This window comes from Ruditapes philippinarum, unplaced genomic scaffold, assembly GCF_026571515.1.
Source record: "Ruditapes philippinarum isolate M1 unplaced genomic scaffold, ASM2657151v2 ctg8466_1_1_1_1, whole genome shotgun sequence".
Lineage (NCBI taxonomy): Eukaryota > Metazoa > Mollusca > Bivalvia > Venerida > Veneridae > Ruditapes > Ruditapes philippinarum.
The window spans coordinates 38,759-60,261 of record NW_026856208.1 but is presented as its reverse complement, the minus strand read 5'-3'; the positions used below and the strand labels follow the sequence as shown (position 1 = coordinate 60,261).

General features: G+C 31.6%; 2 protein-coding genes across 4 annotated transcripts; one reads left to right on the top strand and one right to left on the bottom strand.

The window, feature by feature from the left end:
* Positions 1 to 2,702: 2,702 nt before the first annotated feature.
* LOC132745789 (G-protein coupled receptor Mth2-like) lies at positions 2,703 to 6,416 on the bottom strand. Its single transcript, XM_060734766.1, has one exon. It carries the CDS (start codon positions 6,305 to 6,307, stop codon positions 4,457 to 4,459), a length of 1,851 nt encoding a protein of 616 aa, XP_060590749.1. The 5' UTR covers positions 6,308 to 6,416; the 3' UTR covers positions 2,703 to 4,456.
* Positions 6,417 to 10,222: 3,806 nt separating this feature from the next.
* On the top strand, positions 10,223 to 18,244 carry LOC132745788 (uncharacterized). 3 transcript variants are annotated; one of them, XM_060734763.1, is made up of 3 exons: positions 10,223 to 10,370; positions 15,552 to 15,649; positions 17,715 to 18,244. In XM_060734763.1, exons 2-3 carry the CDS (start codon positions 15,589 to 15,591, stop codon positions 18,161 to 18,163), a joined length of 510 nt encoding a protein of 169 aa, XP_060590746.1. In that variant the 5' UTR covers positions 10,223 to 10,370; positions 15,552 to 15,588; the 3' UTR covers positions 18,164 to 18,244. The 3 variants fall into 3 exon arrangements, with proteins under 3 accessions (XP_060590746.1, XP_060590747.1, XP_060590748.1); XM_060734764.1 differs by having other exon boundaries at positions 10,240 to 10,353; XM_060734765.1 differs by lacking the exon at positions 10,223 to 10,370 and adding an exon at positions 12,389 to 12,534.
* The last annotated feature ends 3,259 nt before the right edge of the window (positions 18,245 to 21,503 follow it).

Sequence of the window (21,503 nt, the reverse complement as noted above, 5' to 3'; positions counted from 1 at the left end):
TAAAACAAGATTTTTCAAGTCGCTTATCATTTATTAACTGTCGGTATGAGTACAGATCAAACATGCAAAAATGGTACTTCAAGATAAGTGATAAATAAAGAGACCTCTAGATCGAAGATATTATGTTGTATTAGTATATCTATTCTAGACATTATGAGAGGACGTATAAATGACGCAATCAGATGGTGATTGAAAATAGTACGTGTCACTGTATGGACACTACTGCAAAGCTAAATTAAATATAGCCTTCAGCATTTTGCTGTTTTGTGCGTGACAGATTCCCTTTTGACCATTACATTGTATGTTAAAAATGTATATTTTTACCACATTTTAACTTCAAGGACTCTTTAACTTAAAGTGTATAAAGCTTTATATCTACTAAAACATTATTACTGGAATTTTGAAAAATGAATACTTCCAAAATTATATAAATATGATTAATTATTTCCTACAGAGCAAATGGCGCATGGACAGAATCATCGACAAATGATAAAAACCCTACTAACCTACTAAAAATAGAAGTATATTTTTTTTGTTCCAGAGCATTAGAGTCTGTTTGCGTGCAATATTCGCGTGTTTTAAATTGTAGAGACATTCTATGTTACAACTGTTTCAAGAATCGGTCATATCACTTTAAGAAACAACGTAATTCATAGGTTTTATGAAATACATTGTATGTCATAAGATATAGCTTTATTGCTTTTAAAAATAGAAAATAAAATGAAAATGAGAAAGACCAAAGTGCAATAAGTAAATTAAAGAGAGTTCTTCCTTCATTCTAACTCCCGATCTATTACATGTAATATTATCATTTGAATATGTTGTTCTAATCTAAATACTTACAGTGTTAAATAGAACAATAGGTACCCGAAAATTTTCTTGTAACTGCACTATCAAGAACGACCATATGCTATATATTTAACTTGATAAAACATCACAAGATCACGTAATTCAATATATAGATATTTCATGCTGAGAAAATATAAGGTTCTATATCATTAATATGTTTTGATAATAAATTAATATATGGAAAGAAAATATTCCCGTTTTATAATGTAGACGAACAATTAAGCTAATCATAACGGCAAATATATATATAAAAAAAGCTTTAGATGTGTGTATTTGATTGATTGAATGTGAAGCGCCGTTACTAAAAATAAATATCGTATTTTCAATAATGTAATAACTGCTTAAACATTATGAAATATAAAAGTCTGGAATTTCGATTTGAGTGTGTAAATCAGGGATAATGAAAAAGTGCAACATCCCTCTGCACCCTAGCAATACTATAAAAATCAATGTTTGTTACAGTTATATTCATTCTTGAAACATTTGTTATTGAAAAGATTAAAACGCTAAAAACTAAAAAAAAAATGTCTTTGCCAGCTTAATTAGATAAATTAAAGTATTATACTAGATATATTAACCAAAACATAAATCGGTAACGTGTCTACTTATAATTCAACTATCACCTGTTTCATAAAAAAATCATGTTATACCTAATAATACACCGTTTACAGTGCATACTTTCTAATAAGAAATACACCTAATTATTTATCTATTTTTTATTGAGATTAAATAATTGAATCAGGAATAAGAACTATCTAATGACATATATGTACAGTATAATATATATTAATATTGTGATTTACAACAATTGATTTGACAGGAGGCGCTGGTACAGTGCAAGTGACATCTAAATAAAAAGAACTCATATAAAGCACAGACTGGTATATTGAATGAAATAGGAAGAGCTTAGTTTAGATTTCAATAAAATATGATAAACAAGATCAACAAGGAAAGTCGGCGTTCAATGAACGCAACCCCCACATGATCCATGAACAAGAACCAGCGTACACTGCATTAATCGTGTTTTAAATATTCTGGTGTTTCGGTTGCTGAGTTTTTTTAACATCATACTTTCAACGTTTGACGACAGATATTCATTTTCTTTTTTTTTTGTTAATTTGTATTATGTTCTTCATATAATGATAACTGCTTAAGAATCATTAATGAACACAAACACTTGAATTTGTGTTCTATTTTGTCATTTATTTTATGATAACGTTTAAATCGTCATCATATTCGAGTTTAAGAAGTAACCAAACGTTTACGCTTAATGCATCTTCGCCGTTATTTAAGTCCTTTAATCATTAGTAACTGTGTTGTGAGTACAGTTTCGAATGTATAATAAAAATGAACAACAGGTCAGATTGAATCTATATTTTTATTCAGATTTAGAAACATATGCTCAATGTCTTGTTTTAATGCTTTATTATAAAGTAGAAACATTGTTAACTAAAATAAACAGAATGATGACAATAAACAGATGACCAAGGTTAAAGAAAAAAAATCAAGATAAAAGAACTGAACAAATGCAGTGTTTTAAGTGCTTTTATTTACCTAATTTTAGAGTAAAATGAAATAGACACTTACAACTAGATAAAATTGAAATGGACAAATTATAGTCAATATAATCAATGAGATATGTACACGCGCATCAAACGACTTTATTCTTTTTAAGGAAAAGCAACATTCATAGATAACCTGTCATAAAATAACAATGAGCTTTGTAACAAATCCCTTAGACAATCACAAATCTCTTATGTATGGTGGCTGATTTGTGCCATACGTGTTTTCGTCCCGCGACCCCGCCAAGCGAAAAGTCGAAAATTAACAAGTTAAAATGGCGGGGTCGCGGAGCGAAAACACGCTAATTAGCGGGGGCGCGCGGCGAAGTTTAACAAATAAAACTTCGCCCCGCGAGGGCGCGGAGCGAGAATTAATAAATAAAACGGCGGGGGCGCGGTGCGAAGTTTAATAAAATAAAACTTTACACCGCGCCCACGCTAAATAGCGTGTTTTCGTCCCGCGACCCCGCCAAGCGAAAAGTCGAGAATTAACAAGTTAAAATGGCGGGGGCGCGGGGCGAAAACAGAAATGGCACAAATCAGCCACCATACTTATGCCATTATATATAACCTAAGACGATCATATTTAACCTGCGGAATGAAATATGAATTATACAAACCCTTCTAGCAAACCCAATTATAACATAAATACATACGAATAAATTAACCTTTATGAATGAGAAACAACAAAAAAAGACAAATAGATAAATACTTTTACTTCCGACATACTTTCAAACAAAATATATTTACAATAATAACATGTCCATAAAAAGACAATGCCACATTTTAATAATATATCAAACAAACAAACAAACATAATTTCATCACACACCGTGCCGATTTTGCGACTCCGTTGAATAAAATAATATCATGCTTGCCAACGATTATTTCAACACATACTGATTAAATCGCACAAATATATTTTTTTTACATTTAAACGTTGAACGTAATAAGCTGTAAGAATTGGTATAACAAAATGATTGATTATCCCCTCGGTGGTTGAAAAATATGTTTTGGAAAACTAGGCAAGAATCAATCTACCTACGCTTTCATGACAGTTCTATCCAATATATATTCACGTATGCACAATTTTATTTCAAATACACATGATAGTATTATGATGGCACAAGACAAACAATAAAAAAATGCTATTAATTATGAATATAGTTACTGTCTATGATATACATACGCAAATATTAGGAAAGGCTGCGTTTAAAAGGGATATTCTACACATTTTTCACAGAAATGTAATAAATGTTATATTGATTGGAAGAGCAGAAAAAAACGTGTCGTTGCTGGTTTTGCTTTACCTTCATAACAAAGACAACAAGCAGGTGGATTTTATAAGTTACTGTAAGATCGTATGTCTTATGTACCTAAAGAAAGGTTAATCATTCTTTATCGATGTTTAAATCATAACATACTTTCTTTAAAATATACTTAAAAGGAAAGTGTACATATCTTAAAGCTATTTTGCAACTTATAATTTTCTTTTTCTGAATCAACACAGGGTGTTATTGAATTGATATTCACGTTATTAGATAACTTTAAGACGTCAATGGAAAACACAAGTTGTCATTATATTATTTCTTTTGGTAAAATATAATTTCATATTTTGTTATTTTTAAGCATTTTATTGTAAGTCTGATGGTTATTTGGCTCTAGGTCTGATTAAAAACTGATGTGGCAGAGATTAGTAACATTATTACGTATTGGAGAGCCGTTAGGTTGATATAAAAAAAGCGTACAATATCAGCGTAAAAAAACACCACAACAGATACTCGTAAATAGTCAAACAAATTAAAAACCATGAAGCATGACAGTCACTGTATAATTGTACAGTAGTAGAAATGAAACAATATCGGTCGAAAGTGAACACTTCTTACATACATAGATATTACAACTCTCAAACAATACAATATGGTGTAATATTGGTAACAACAAAACATAATTCGATTAGCATAAAAACTCATTTGGACAATCAATTGTAAAAAATATACATTTACAAGGTAAATTTTATGAAATCTTTATTAAAGCCTATAATATTAGCAGGATGAATCCTTTGTGGTCAGTCCTCGGGAGGTCGAACGATTAGTCTGTAATATTCTTATTTTAGCCTTTATAAGTGTAATAGTTCGCTTTGTTGTTAAAAAGCTTATGCCTATGAAAACACCTTGTAGTGTGTTGAATATTATAAAAAGATACCAAACTACTATATTGTTCGATAATACACCAATAAAAGCAAACAGCCATGTAAGTCCCATAACAAAAGACAATTTCAAATAAAGCAAACATGAACAGAAAGTATAATGTCTTGCAAAGGAAGTCTGTCGCCTTGACGACGATATATGGAACGATGTACAAATAAATCCGGCAACATCACATAATTTGAAAACCGCTAGAGGTCCTAAGAAAAACAATAACAAAGCGTTCTTTGAAGAGATCCAACAAACGGTGTCTCCATATCGTGGTTTATATTTATTATCATCGCTACATAAATACTCCAAGATCAACGCCGAGAAAACAACTATAGCTGGAAGTAACCAAGCGTAAACACTGTATTTGTAGAATATTTTTGAGTTATTTGAGCTCAAAATTCTCGATTGCGAAAACGTAATGAACAAATCTAAGGTAATTACATTCATCCAACTGAAAGAAGCCAAAAAGAAATAATGTATGCAGATTGCCATAGCTTTACATGCCAGTTTATTGTTATAGGCCTCTTTAGAAAATGCGAAAAGAAGCTGTGCTGAAAGTAACGCTATCATCAAACTTATCAGGTTCTTTCCCGGCGTGTTACGTAGTTCCGAAAACATCATGTAAACAGTAAGGGTTACTGCCAATGCAATTATGGAAAAAGATAAACCAACAAGAGATAAGTAACTTTCAACGATATCAGAAACAATGGAATAGTTTAATGAATTTCGTTTTGAAGGTATTTTAATGCACATGTAAACGTTCGAGTTATTCACAATGAATTTCGATGAGTCCACCGTCCTGTTTGATAACAAGAGATAAATCGATGTTGAATTAAGTATTATATACTCGCTTGGATCAAGCTTTAAAAATGTACATTTGTTTCTCACATGCTGTTGATTATTTGTTGTCTGATTAATCAATTCACACTTTCCTTCTGTAGCTATTGACATTGGAGGACAGTACAACTTCCTACATGCCAATGACACTGGATCGTATATTTCGTCGTCTGCATTTGAACACATCTTTGAACTATCGATCATTTTTTGGTGATCTTTAAAATCATGAACTGTCTGGACTTGACGTAAATTCAGATCAACGATCATGCGATAACTGTATGTCATTATTTTTGACTCTATTATTGTATTACTAACAGGGGAACAAAGAAGATTCTTTTCGTCGATTTCATTACACATTGCACAGAATTTATTTTTGTATGCGTTAAAGTTATATTCGTCGAAAACAACTGAAACAGATTCTGACTGACATAAATTGTTTAATAGTTGACTTTGGTTTGCCTTGAAACTATCAGATTTGAAACATGTTGATATCACCCGAATTGCACTTTTCCCACAACCTCTCAATATCGAAGAACTTATTGGTTGATAATGAAATAGAATGCACGAAGTGATGTTGATATTGCCTAAACATACATTTTCGAAGGTGAAATACCGAAACTCAAACACGTTGTTGCAATATGCACAATACATATTTCGGAAAGTAATATTATTATCAGAACTTTGTACTGGAACCGCCAGCAGGATATTGCTGATATTATCTGAATATTTATCCTCACATAACTGTTTAGTTTCCTTGCCAACCCAAGTTTTTGGGCATAACGATACCATTAATGCAGATGTTTTACCTCGTTTTGGTGAGTCGAAACTTTCACACTTAAACTGTTCTTGTTCATAAAACATATCAATTCTATCATCATTTGCATCTTTATCGCTAGAATTGTTCTGTATGTCAGTCGTATTTCTACAACAATCATTAAAAATATGACAAAGATTATCACAGTTACAATTTTCTCAGCACAAAATTCTGTACCTAATCTGAATTGTTTGTATTTATCAAATGTTTCAACATACGATCTTGTGAAAGATAAAGTTAAAATGATCATCAATGTCCAAAGATTTGCTTCAGAGGTATCCATATTATTATTGAAATTAATATATCTAATATTCCGTGAACACATTCAAAAGTCATTTGGACGATTCCGGCTCGTGTCAACGCTATTTCTACTAGAACGTTCTTCGTTATCTGTATTAACGATACAAAAATGCTTTTATACGGTGATGTAAATTGTTAAATATCTGACATTTCAGAAACATTTAATTTAGATAATGAGACAGATTATGCTGACAGGCCAAGGGAAAATAAGGGTAACATGATATCTAAATTGTGCGTAAAGACCTTATCAAAATCGGTTATAATTATTTTAATTGATATAAAACATTTTTGTCTAACATGTCATCATGATTTTCTAGAAAATTGTTCTAGAATACAGTAAAACTATTCATATTAAGATACAATCTATTTGACTTGTTTCTGTATCATAATGGTTGGATTACATATCCCATTTATTATTAAATAGTCCTAATATTTCTGATTATGTATTATATTGAAGTTGCATTCAATAACAGCGTATTTTAAATTGATTCAGTTTAATTTTAATTTTCTTTTCCAAGCAAACATTGAAGTCCTCGCGAATAGTAGTCTTTGATATTCATACTCACGGCTTACATAAATTGATAAAAATGACTGTACCAATGAGGTGCAAATTAACAATCTGAACAATGTAATATGAAATATGGAAACCTAAAAATACATCCAATAACACTGTCTGAATAGAAGCGTAAAATATGGATAATGGCTCTTAATTGTCTCATCATTGTCAATCAAGTTTCATCATATTTCTTCCTATTACATGTTCACGTGATCATGTTTAAATGTTTTATGTTACGTATCCCGGTACTAAGCGGCGTTGAACAGGCTTAATCAAACCGAGCCTGTAACATTTTTAATTTTGCTGTTTTGACATTCTTTGGGAATTCGTTTATCTCTTTTTAACATTTTGTAAATTATTCATTTCGAATTAAAATATAGGTAATTTCTAAATGTCAGTTGCTTGTTCATACACAATACTCAGATTGGGATTTGAATGATTTCAGAAATGATTCACTTATTCATTATATTGATAGTATTTTTCTAATTTATTTTTATAACCTTTATAATGTTGTCAGTATTGTGTATTTATTAAGTAAACAGAATGATCCTGTATATGAATGAGATCGATTGACCACGAGAAACGTGTAGTTTAATTGGTAAACGTTCTTCTTCTTAATCTTTATATTCAGATTAAATGCCAATTAGGTCCAAGAAATAAATGAAATTAGTTTGAACATACATATAATCGATGAATATTCAAAGGTCTACATGATGATTAAAAGAGATTAATTGCGGTTTTTGTAATAAGCAAATGTGTGTTGTTGTTGTTTTGGGGTTTCTTTTTAAATCATTACACTTGTATGAGAAATATTCTTCAGAATATTAACAAACTTTTAATATAGTCTTAAGAGCTTCTTATGAATAATATAGGAGACAAATTCCTCTTGACTGAAGCTATCTTTTAATAAAAATGCAAAATAAAAGACAATGGTCTATTCCATACCTTTGCTGAATCTTACTATGTAATGTAATTTACATTTTACCTAAAATGTTTGGAAAATCGCACTCAAAATTACTCGAAATTAGGCCATTGATTATCTAGTATATTTGGATGTTTTTATAGCAAACGTTCATTCAAAATTCGTCTGTAAAAACCTGTAAGGGATGCTTGTCGAAACATATAGTATATCAGTGCCGTAAAATTTGCCCGAAAGATACGATCCTTTATTTTGGCAGCATCATCATTCCGTGCAAACAGAATATTCTCCATATCATTCATGAAATAGTAAGCAGATTCATATAGGCACAAAATTCAGCTTTCGCTGTCGAGTACGGACCGAAGACATGTCACCAGCCATGTATTTCAAGAGTTAATTTTGAATTACATAGTTGTGATAATTTACCTCCATACAATTTCCAAGGATTGTTAGCCAAAGAAATGAATTCTGAGCCGAAAGGAGATTATTGTACGGCGGCCCATAAGAACCTTAATGTACAGTAACCTTATGACTATATGAAAATGTGTGGTCCTGTGACAGCAAAGGGCGCCGCCGTTCAGGCCGTCTCGCCGTGATTTGGGCTCACGCACCACGTAATAGGCTTACTTTGTAGGGCCACTTCACACGACTTTAGTCTGGGCATCGGCAGCTGGTCGGCAGATATATTGCTGTTGACATTCATTAGCCGCGTCCAGTTCGTTGTAATGAATGCTTACTTCTGTTGTCTATATCAATCAAACAAATCAAGGACATACAAAAATTTACTTTGTCCATGTTTTTATCCGTAAATTACATTTCTGAAGACGAGCTCGTATCATATAATTTTGCAATGAAAGAAAGAAATAATTTCCTCAAATGATTTGAATAATTTATATTCAGATTGTACTTTATAACTATATTAGACATTTGACCATTTCTATATCTCCAGCAATGCTAATTAAAAATGTATATTGTATGCACTGTGTATGGGCCGGAGGCCTTTTGTACAATAAAGCTATTGAATTGAATTGAACAGAAATGTCCTTTTCATCTTCTGTATAGTGGCAATTTTGTAGATCAGAGGCCTTTTAAAAAAATGATATATTGAGTAAACAAGGCTAACAATATACCACAAAATGCGTTAAAGCCTGTTGACGTATATAGAAAGGGAAGTAAGCACGGGTAAAATGCTTTCAAAGCTTGTAAGAGTAGTGTATACAGTATTTTGCATCTTATCATTTTTATATATAGGTACATATACACTGTTTATTTGTTACTTTCTTTTCAAATTTATTATTGACTAATGCCAATATTAATTCACGTGTTTATTTATCAAAAATGTGACTATAAAAACATAATGGCTTTGTCGGTTGTGTATAGTGATATGTGTGAACTATTAGGGTTTTTCTCGTCTATATAAATAATTATTTCACTTTAAAGCCTTATGACGTAACAGTTGATATTTAAAATATTTGTCCACATTATATGTAATCATTAAAATATATGCATCCATTTCTTATTTAAAAATTTGACTTAGACTTTATAGAAATAAATTTCTAATTACCTTTTATTAACAGATAGTGCCTTTTAAAACTTACAACATTGAAAAATCTTCATTTGAGCATGATATAAAACCATAAAAAGTTACAGGATCTTTAAGAGAAATGTTTTTAACATGTTTCTTAGGGTATAAAATTCAGCTTTTTATCGAAAGGAAATGAAGTCACGTTTACATGTTGATAATTATTATCAATGATCACATGGTGTGATGTACTTTAATCGATTTTAACAGTTCACTAACTGTTGCTAGCCGGTGACTACGTTATAATAACATAGCGTGAAGTTTAGAATGTATTTAACGAATTTTGAAAAAAAAAATCATCAACAACCACCACAAATAACATAAAAGTCACCCCGACATTTATTTTCACATCATATCATCCATAATTCTTAATCTAATATACTCAATACCGGAAATATGACGTTTTGTACTTATATACCCATATGAATGAACGCATGCAGAGTCGAGTGAATATAAATCACCACTGAATGACGTGATTATTAAATCATTCCATCATACTACACAATGGCAAGATAAGACAAAATTTATAACGCCTACTGATCTAGGGTATTTCAATGACTTTATTTATAATATGAATAATCTTCATTACTTATGAATCGGAAGAACGTTATCTTTTCATTCGAAATCGATTTGCCGTTCAGAACGGATTATATAATTACGCTGAAAATATATTTTGCATAATTTATTTAGTAAATAACGTGGTGTTAATGTTGGAATAAGTTTTCATGGGATTTAGGTAAATTAGATATTTAAGTAAGTAAAACACTTATTGGCTAATTGGTCATTGGATGATTATCATTTTTGTAATGTGACATATAAAACGAATGAAAAATGTACTGTTCAGATACGATTTAATATAATTAAAAACATTAAATTTATAATGTATAATTTTAAACTCTTGTTATTCTGTATTGAATGGCCATCTATTTTTTAGTTTTGCTCTTAGATGTATCATGTTTTTATAGATGGATAAGGGTTAAAGCTTTAACTGTTTGTTCTATAACAAAGACGCATTGTCAAAATTAAAATATTTTTTTACAGCATGCTTTTAATATTACATACTTTTATAAAACTTTGTTATTCGTAATTATACCATACATCATTTATAAAAAAAATTGTGTCGATATCAATAAACACACTATTATTTATTATTCTCATATGATTCTGAATATTAATCATATATGTTTACCATTTTTTACTGTATCTAAATTCAAAGTAATGCTATTTCAGCAATCGACTTTTCGACCTTGGTGATAGAAATTATTAAGCATTTAGTTTAAGCACACTTTTCTCTATTGATGGACAAATTTTCATGTACGCAGGTTAAATAAATTTTAGCTTTTCACGATAAATAATTAATTGTAGATCGAAAACTCGAAAAAAGTCTGCAAATTATCGTGTGAAAAGATTTTAAAATTTTGTCTTTTCATAGTAAAATAACTGCGCAAAATGTAGAAAAAACATGTATAATTCCCAGATTTCGATATTTTCATAATCAAAAAGTCAATGGCGGAAAAAAGGTTTACGTAAAATATCCCGACTGTTTCGACGTAATTAGCAAAAGTTGCTCCTTATTGCAAACAAACTAACTATAAATAATAGTGACGACATTGTGAAGTAATCTATACTAAAATCACTATTCTAACACTATCGGAATTTTTTCTATATAGACAAAGAAGGCCGGAAGCGTGCATTATTCTACAACAATGCACTCGCCGTTCTTATTATCTCCCTGTGTATTTTCACATTGAAGGCGCCATTTTGTTTAAAAAATCTGATAAATTAAAACAATTTTTTTCGAATTTTGTTGTGAAAACTATCTAGAATGAAAGAAAATGGTCTAACTAAGAAAATTAATCCGAACATTAATATCTTTAATTCAGTCGTTAACGCTGTACAGACATTTAAATTGTTGTTTACGTGACGTCACAATGTAGCGCCAAACAGCACGTGCAAAACAATCAAATCAAGTTCGCTATTTAATGTCGCAAACGAGTTTAGTTTTACATTTATTTCACTTTTAATAATTTGTATTTCGCTTGGAAAATTATAAACTGAAATAAATAAACAAACAAAGTTGTATCAACGTTTTCAAAATTCGTTATTTTCAAAATGTTTCTACAAACGGTAGATTTAACAGTTTTTTTTCAACCCACTGGAACGGCCTCTAAAGAACGTTTCTATTGGAAACTCTGAGGCGAAAACAAATTCAACCACCAAACATAAAGTCCAACGTTATAATAAAAATTACATTTTTTCTTGACGTATTAGAATGGAAATAGATATCAATTCTTCGTGCATTATTGTATAATAATGCACGTTTTTCGTTCAAATGCTTTGTAATTAATCACTCAGGCCTATCGGCCTTCGTGATTATATTACTACGCATTTGAACTCAAACCGTGCATTATTCTACAACAATGCACTCAGAATTGATATCTATTTCCTAAACAAATATTTCTTTAAAATTATTGGCCCCGCAAAATGATGCTATAGTCTACGCATGTTAAAAAACAGTTATTTCTCCAGGAATTGTGAAACTTCTGTGTCCGTTAAATTATCCTCTAAAAAGTAAAATCACTGTCTTCTGGAGGAACCCAATCTTATGGACTTTCTCTTTTGATACTATGAATAAACTTATATAAAGTAGTTTCTACTACAACAACAACAACAACAAGAAATCATTGCTTATTAAAATTTGTGTGGGCAGAACGGGTGTTGTTTTTTTTCTTGCTGTAAACATTTTATTAGGGATAGTCTAATGTTTACTCTGATCAATGGCATGTTTACTGACATTAAAATACTGTCTGACAACTTATCACCATGACCTTCTGTACACGTATTTTGCTTGAGTGATTCAAACTCACGAACTCCAGCTCAGTGATGATATTCATGTATTAACATAGCTTTTGTGCAGGTACAGCACATTTTATTATTACAAAATTCCGTTTCAGGAACTTTATTGTCATTTACTAATATACAAAAAAGTAATTGTTAGCAAGATAATTACATGTTAATGTTGTTGTTTTGCTCATACTTATACTCAAATATACCCGAAATATATCGTAAGTCTGCGGGATTATTTAATAACATTTACAAGTTTTCAGGCAGTCATCCAAATTAATTAATTTTATGATAGGGTTGATTAAAGGTTAACAAAAATATCAGTGCAATTTTGATATGATTAGACGCTGCATATCGCCGTGCAGCTTTTCATAAAATTTTATATAAGCTTTTTCTTTCAAAATACATCTAAATAAGTAATTCTTAAAGCGGCATGCCCATAGATTCATGCTATTTTTATATAAAAATTAAACAAATTTACTAATTAGAAAATAAGATTAACAAGTGTACAAAGAAATTGATTCAATCTAGCCTTAAAGATATTTTCACTCAGCTTAGAAATTAAATTTCATACATTAAGTAACAGACATAGTTTCAGAACTAGATGTTATCTGATTTGTACGAGGGGGCATTGTTACAACCGTTTTTGCAATAACTTATTGCAATAACTTATTGCAAAAATCGTTCTTTTGACTTATTCTTCTTGCAATGTTCTCACAACCAGTTTGCAATAAAACCGAGATTTGCAATAAAGTATGTATCCAATTAAAGCTTTTATAATTAGATTATATCGAGACACTATAGCCTTGAGATTTTTAACATAAGAATTAGCATGTAAAAGTTTAATTCAAAAACATATATATTTCAACATTTCTGTCTTTTCTAAAAAAAAAAAATATATTGCAAAACTTATGTTAAAACAGTGGTTTTGAAGCAGTATCAGCTCATCTTTATAAACAAGTTTTGCAATATTTTTGCCGCACAACTCATTTCGTTACATACATGATCATGTTATGATTTCAAAACTAACAAATACTTTCCAGAAAAAAATACTGACAATTGCAAAACTCACTTCTTTTGCAATAAAATAGAAATAAAGACTCCCAAAAGAAAGTCCAAAACTGCAAAACTGAAAATGTTGCAGACTCGGTTTGATTCAGCCTGAGAGTGCAAGCTGCCGTCAACGCCCCCACTAACACCAGCTTAAGCAGAATCAATCATTTAAAAAAAAAAACAGTAAAATTTTGATTTTAGAAGCATCCGCATTTGAAATAACGTAGACTTTTAAATATAACTTTTTTTACTGTTACTATTCATTTTCTATTTCGTTACACTTCCCAGTGCACTTACTGAATTATGTAATATCAATGTGTTGGGTGGATATTATATGCATGCAGATTGGATATAATTTTCTTGGGGCTTTCATATTTTGATATGAAGACGAATAATTTTATTGCCTGTCAATGACACAAAAAAAGGAAACAAAACATCAAAAACACTTGGTTATCTGTGTTCTTGTAAAAATCTGATAACCTCGATTTCCAATGCTTTTTTCTATTTCTATGAGCAATTAATCCGTGAGAAACGAGGTAAAACAAAAGGACTAAGAATTGTTATTGAATCACATTTGGCATACTTCATGTTTCTTGTCGTTTTGGGATGCTAATAATAATACATCAAACAAAAATTTTAATACACATGTACATTTTACTAACATTTATTAAAGAAAAGAATATGTACTCATCTGTTGGCGTGCAGCTTTAAAGTATAAAACCTTGAGAAAATTGCACTCTTTTTATCAGGCATTTAAATTTGAATTCATTCTAATAAAGAATGCATCACTTAGAACCTTTACTTATTGTTCACTATGCTGCTCAAATCATACTAATTTGAATATATCACATTCATTTATGTGTCAATTTCATGAACTCATGAATATTCAGGCCTTTAATTTGGCCCAGCTGTGAAATCAAATTATCATTATTATATTATATACAGAGGATTTGAACGCGACTGACAAAAGATTACATTATATTATATATATCAGACCGTGGGAGTTTATACGCAGCAATTTGTTATTGCAAAATGTAATGCAGTGCACATCTCACTTATTAGACTTCTCTTTACATATTAAGATATTTCTCTTTTCAAACTACATTCCTCTTACTTTACATATTAACATACCTCTCACTTTAAATATTCAGCGTCTTCTTTTTTTTTAAATTTCACGTTACAATACAGACCTCTCACTTTACATCTTAAGCGATTTCTCTTTTTAAATTACAGACGTTTTACTTTACATAACATACCTCTCACTTTACATATTAAGATATTTCTCTTTTTAAATAACATTCCTCTTAAGTTACATAACATACCTCTCACTTTACATATTAAGTGACTTCTTTTTTGAATTACATTCCTCTTACTTTATATTAATTTACAGACCTCTCACTTTACATATTAAGAGAATTTTCTATTAAATTACAGACTTCTCTTTTTTAATTACAGACTTTTTACTTCACATAACAGACTTCTCCCCTAACAATATATACATCTCACTTTACAATACATACATCTCACTTTACAATATATACATCTCATTTTACATTACAGCCTTCTCACTTAACATTACAGACTTCTCACTTTACATTACAGACTTCTCACTTTACATTACAGACTTCTAACTTTACATTGCAACGTCTTACTTTACATTGCAGACTTCTTACTTTACATTAAATAATATTTACATAACATTCTTCTCACTTTACATTGCAGACTTCTTATTTTACATTAAATATTATCTACATTTAAGTAACAGTTTTCTCTCTTTACATTGCAGATGTCTTACTTTACATTAAATATTATTTACATTACAAACTTCTCACTTTACATTAAAGACGTCTTATTTTACATTAAATATTATTTACCTTACAAACTTCTCAGTTTACATTACATACTTCTTATTTTACATTTAATATTATTTACCTTACAACTTCTAACTTTACATTACAGACGTAGTACTTTACATTGAATATTATTTGTTTTACAACTTCTCACTTTAAATTACAGATTTATCACTTTACATTTCAGACCACAATAAGATGACTTCAATATATAGGTAACAAAAATGGCAAAGAAGAGAAAGTTGGTGAAATTAAGGGCCGTGGTTACAATACTAACAACATCTGGTACGATTTCTTTATCTGTATTTAGTCTTATTATTAAATGTTATTATTTTTATTGCAATGTAAGGAATTTAGTTTTATACAGAACAAATAAAAAAACAGATAATTATTGACAAAATACAAATTGCAAAAAAATGTACTATTGAAATAACCGATTTTTCATTTCAATAGATTGTCTTCTTAACACAAATACTATAAATCATTTTAAATGAAGTGAAAATAATCAATAGAACGTAAATCGCTCAAAGATTATTCAGCAGAACAGACGGCTAAAAAATCGGATGCTTAATGTTGTCAAAAACTAGTTCATATACGTGACTGAAGAAGGTGATATATATGTGTCGGGGTGAAAAATACTTCTTTTTTATTTTAATTTAAGATTTATATATGGTGGCTTATTTGTGTCCATAATTATGTTTTCGCTCCTCGACCCCGCCATTCTAGCTTGTTTATTCTCGATTTTTCGCTTGGCGGGGTCGCGGGACAAAAACACGAATGGCACAAATCAGCCACCATATTTATAACACTTGATTTTTCTGGTCAGGAATAATTATTTTTTATCATTTTTACATTTAACATTCTATACGAGTATTAGGACTAATAACACAAGTGCGTACATTGCTTGATTTCGAAATATATGGGGCAAAAAAAAAGAGATCACTCGGAAGAATTAAAACAGCAAAATTACATGGAAATTGCAGACTCGGTTTTATTGAGTTTGTACATGAGGGATAATGAAAATATGCAACATCCATCACGCCATCTAGCACCGGCTTGAGCGGTACTGAATTTTAAAAAAAAACACATAACTGGTAATGGTTTCAAAAGTTGTGAATTTCTTCAAAATTATTGACACGTTTAATTCTTTTGTCGGAATTGATTTGTTACATTAAAGCGCGTCAACCATCCTGAAGATTTATCAATAAAGAATTATTTTATATCTAACAATCGCACTTTTATTTAATTGAACTCGAGCAATTCGTGTCTATTTATGAAATGACACGTACGTGACACGTTGAAGGTTTGCCAAAAACTCTTGTGGAGACACACCTGTTGGTGCTATTGTATTTATGATCATTCCATAACAACAATTTTCATTTTAAATTACTGAAATTCCGCAGTATTTCCGCTACGGTTACATCTGTTTTCAATACATTATTATTTGATATACAACATTTACATATAAAAGGTGTCATATTAAAAATATTTATTTTATTGAAAATGTGACTTTGAGATTGACATCAACTTTGGGTTGACATTTTTATCATTAATTTTGTTGTAAACACTGCTTATACACGTATGGCAAGACTATTGTTAAAATTATCTCAGGACTTTAACCTCTACATTTAATGAAACTGTTGCTATATGTTTGGCATTTAATGTATTATACAATACAATTATTGATGTTTTATGTTGGAATGTACATTGCGTTAATATATTAAAGACTATGTTCAATTTTGAATTCCGTTTTCTTACTGCTATGAAATATTATGCAATTATTTGTTTTATTTGTTTTTCGATTTCAATCAATGTTCTAGTCATAAATGTATATCGGCGATTGTAACCACCGTAACCAATCAACAAAAATGAAATAGTCATTTGAGCCGCGTCACGACAAAACCAACATAGTGCGTTTGCGACCAGCATGGATCCAGACCAGTCTGCGCATCCGCGCAGTCTGATCAGGATCCATGCTGTTCGCTTACAAACCCAATAACAAATAGAGAAACTGATAGCGAACAGCATGGATCCTGATCCAGCGCAGGCTGGTCTGGATCCATGCTGGTCGCAAACCCACTACGTTGGTTTTGTCATGACGCGGCTCATTTGTCCACAAGTAATTGGCTCCTTCTCCAAATCAATTTCTCAACCAGTGCTTGGAACAAATGATCATTGTATAAATTGCCAAGAAGAAATTATGCCCAGCCAGAGGATCGAACCAACGGCTTCTAAAACTACTAATCCGGTGCTTTTTTTTATTCAGCTTAGCGGACTTCCATTCAATAATTAATATTGATATAACATTAGTTTGAATATGTGTGTGTATTTTTCTTTTGAAATTTTACAGTGATAGTGACAATGTTCGTCTTCATACATAGCAAGATAGCAGACGACATGAGACTACATGAATTACCAAGTCACGTGTTCGATAACCAAGATATTCGTGGAACTCAAAGAGCATTGCTTAGATTTAAATATCGACGTAAAGCACTTCAAGACACCGTGTGGTTCAACAATTCTTTAAAAAAAACAAATATAAAATTTTCAAATACAGAGGATATAGATCGTGAACTAATTGTTATGAAACTTACAAACAAAATCTTTAACACTGTATCTGAAAGCACGCCGTCTGTCACAGATGCGCCGACCAGACCAATCACTACACAGTCCGATACCACGCCCATAAACACAGATGCACCTACGCAACCAGTCACTACGGAATCAATAACCACGCCCATCGTCACAGAACCTGGAGAAAAAGACGTGACAACGGAAGAACCAGAGCCCCACAATTAGTTGTTTGACGTTTAAACATTCAGTATTATAACTCTTATATGTCAATTCACACGTTATATTAAATATTAGTATATCCTTTAATTTAAAGCTTTGATATTTTTATTATATTGAAAGCTTTAATGCATAATATTTTAATCAGTCTGATGGTTCCTTATTGAATTGAAATGTGAGCAAATAAATAATTCCCTCGGATGAATTTTAATCTTTATTTCGTAAAACATGATTCATTGTATATAATATTATTAATATTATATGATATTTTAATTGAATTTTGCTATTGTCTGACAACAGATGGAAATATTACGAAACAGCACGCCGCCATATTAATTATAAATTTATGAGCAAAATAATAAAATAACATAAAAAATGTCCCAATTAGTAGATATTTTGTCGATTGTACAAATAATGTAATTTAACAAAGCATGGGATATACATCCACAGAGAACACTTTAAACAAGTCACAAAGTGCAGACATTTATCTTACGCTAATGGGTTTTACGTCACACCGACACAGTTTATGCTTTATGGCGACGTTCCAGCTTTACTGGTGAAGGAATAGAGAAAATAAGAATCCCTAAAGAAAGCCCAACACGGCAAAATTGAAAATGTTGCAGGCTCGGTTTGATTGATCCTGTTCATGGACGGTACTGTAAAGTGCAAACTACCATCCACTCCCCCCCTAGCACCGGCTTAAGCAGAATTCAACATTTAAACATGAAATTGTAAAATTTTGAATTTAGAAACATCCAAAGATGTGTTTATACGGCGGTAATCATGGAACCTTCAATGTGAAACTTCCGTGCCATTCCATGAAAAGCGGCGTATGGTCCCCAAGTAATAAAAAGCGTGTGCCCTAAACGAGAAAACAATGGGCGCAACTAAATAAAATGGAATTTTGAAAGGGAATCGGAGGTTATGAAGCCTGCATACCACAAATAAGACGTCAACAGACAAGTTAAAAAGCAGGCAACATATCCTAAGGGTGATTCAACATTATTCAATTAGGAATATTGGAACCACCCAACTAGAAAATGCCGAAAAGTTAAAACTAAAAATACCACAAGCACAACAGTAATGTCGTGCTGAACGATCTTAAAGGATCGGAAATATAACATGTCTGATTGAATGTACGGGGCGACTTTTTACAGCCTCCACACGGCACAAACAACGCTGATGTGGCGATAAAATAGAGAAAATAAGAATCCCTAAAGAAAGTCCAACACGGCAAAATTTAAAAAATATGAAGACTTCAGGTGCCTTTCCGTGCATTATATAAGGCGTAAACGTGCACTTGAATAGAACCACCGACGTTCCGTAAGCTGGATAGCTTCCTCACGAGGAAGAATCCAAAGTCCCTGTCGGGATTTGAAACCTACAGTGGTGAGGGGCAAGTGGCTTGAAGTCAACAACCTTAACCACTCGGCCACGGACGTCCCTATTTTTTTTCTTAACAGGGTAGAATGGTAAATGACAGACCACTATCATCCGGCACATCTTTACCGTGCTGTACCGTCTTCTCATGATCCGCACTATTCGCTATGCAGTCAATATACACGAATTTTGAAATTATTCAGAAATTATTTTAGCAGACCAGGTACCAAAATTGTTCACAAACTTCTTACATTAAACCCCCGAAAATTTAGACAAACAAGAAGCAGTCACATACTTCCCAATACCCAGCAGTTGTAAAATAGGATAGTTTTAAATACACTTGGTAATAATTTCAAAGGTACAAAGCGATAATATTAAGAGGATATTTGTTCATTTGAGTGAGATATGGAATATATTTTAACGAAACATGATATAATGCCACATATTTTCACGAGCCGGGACGGCGAGTGTAAATATGTGGCATTTTATCATGTTGAGTGAAAATATATACCATACTTCACGAAAAACGAAAAAAAAACTGATAAAGCACCATATTTCATGGGTAAAATTAAATAAGATAATCTATTCGCCAATAAAGACTCAGGCTATAAACGTTTTGACATCACGTACAAAATCGCATTTAACACATGAATAGCAACAAAGGTCATTGGCTTTAAAATTATTATGGGCAGAGCTGTTATTTCACGGCGTCTCAACGCCGTGATATTGTGATGAGTAGTTTTCGGTAGCATGGGCAAAAGTCACGTGACAAAATGCCTTTCGATTTCTACAGCCGACATTTTATTGTTTTTACGCAATCATTGTACAGCCCATTTCCGTGAAAAGTTACATAGAAACAGTTTTTTTTTCAAAACCATATAGAATCTAAACAGTATTTTTATCAACACACGAAATATCAGCGTTTTATATTAACACATTTCCGGACATCCTTTCGACATGCTTGAGAAATTCGCCTTGAATGGATTATGTATGGTGGCTGATTAACGCCATCCAAATATTTTCGCGTCTTCGCCTCAAAATGCGAAAATGCGAAAAACACGAAGGGCCGACATATTTTGACTAATGTGTTCTCATGTCGGATCTATGTCTCTCTCGGAGTGAATCTTTTCACGTGTAAAATGTCTTTGAACATTACATTCCTAAGTTTCTATATTTGCAATTAAGAACTTAAATTGTCTTCTTTTTTTTAGCTCACCAGAGCCGAAGGCTCAGGGTGAGCTATTAGTAACAAAGGGCGATACTCCGGCGTCCGTCGTCCGTCGTCATGCGTCAACAATCATCTTCTTCTCTGAAACTGCTGGGCAGATTTAACTAAAATTTGGTCTGTAGCATCCTTGTGATAGTCACACTTAAATTTGCTCATGTCATTTCAATTGGCCCTTTTTAGGGTTCAGCAGAGCTAAAAATAGAAAAACCTTTAAACATCTTCTACTACAGAACTAATGGATGGATGATCACCAAACTTTGTCTGTAGTATTCTTGGGTAGTCTTTTATCAAGTTTGCTCATATCATTTCAATTGGCACTAGGGCTAAAAATAGAAAAACCTTTAGACATCTTCTTCTACAGAACCAATTGATGGATGATCACCAAACTTTGTCTGTAGTATTCTTGGGTAGTCTTTTATCAAGTTTGCTCATAGTAATTTGATTTGCCCCTTGTAGGGGCTGCTACAGCTAAAAATAGAAATATCTTTAAACGTCTTCTTCTACAGAACTAATTGATGGATGATCACCAAACTTTGTCTGTAGCATCCTTAGGTAGTCTTTTATCAAGTTTGCTCATATTAATTTGATTGGCCCCTTTTAGGGGTCACTAGGGCTTAAAATAGAAAACCTTTAGACATTTTCTTCTACAGAACCAATTGATGGATGATCACCAAACTTTGTCTGTAGCATTCTTGGGTAGTCTTTTATCAAGTTTGCTCATATTAATTTGATTGGCCCCTT

Excerpts from the sequence above, each read along its gene's own strand:
- LOC132745789 (XM_060734766.1), bottom strand. The coding sequence starts at position 6,307 with ATGTTTTATGAACAAGAACAGTTTAAGTGTGAAAGTTTCGACTCACCA.
- LOC132745788 (XM_060734763.1), top strand. The coding sequence starts at position 15,589 with ATGGCAAAGAAGAGAAAGTTGGTGAAATTAAGGGCCGTGGTTACAATA. Across the intron at positions 15,650-17,714 it reads TACAATACTAACAACATCTG|TGATAGTGACAATGTTCGTC; the intron begins GTACGATTTCTT and ends GAAATTTTACAG.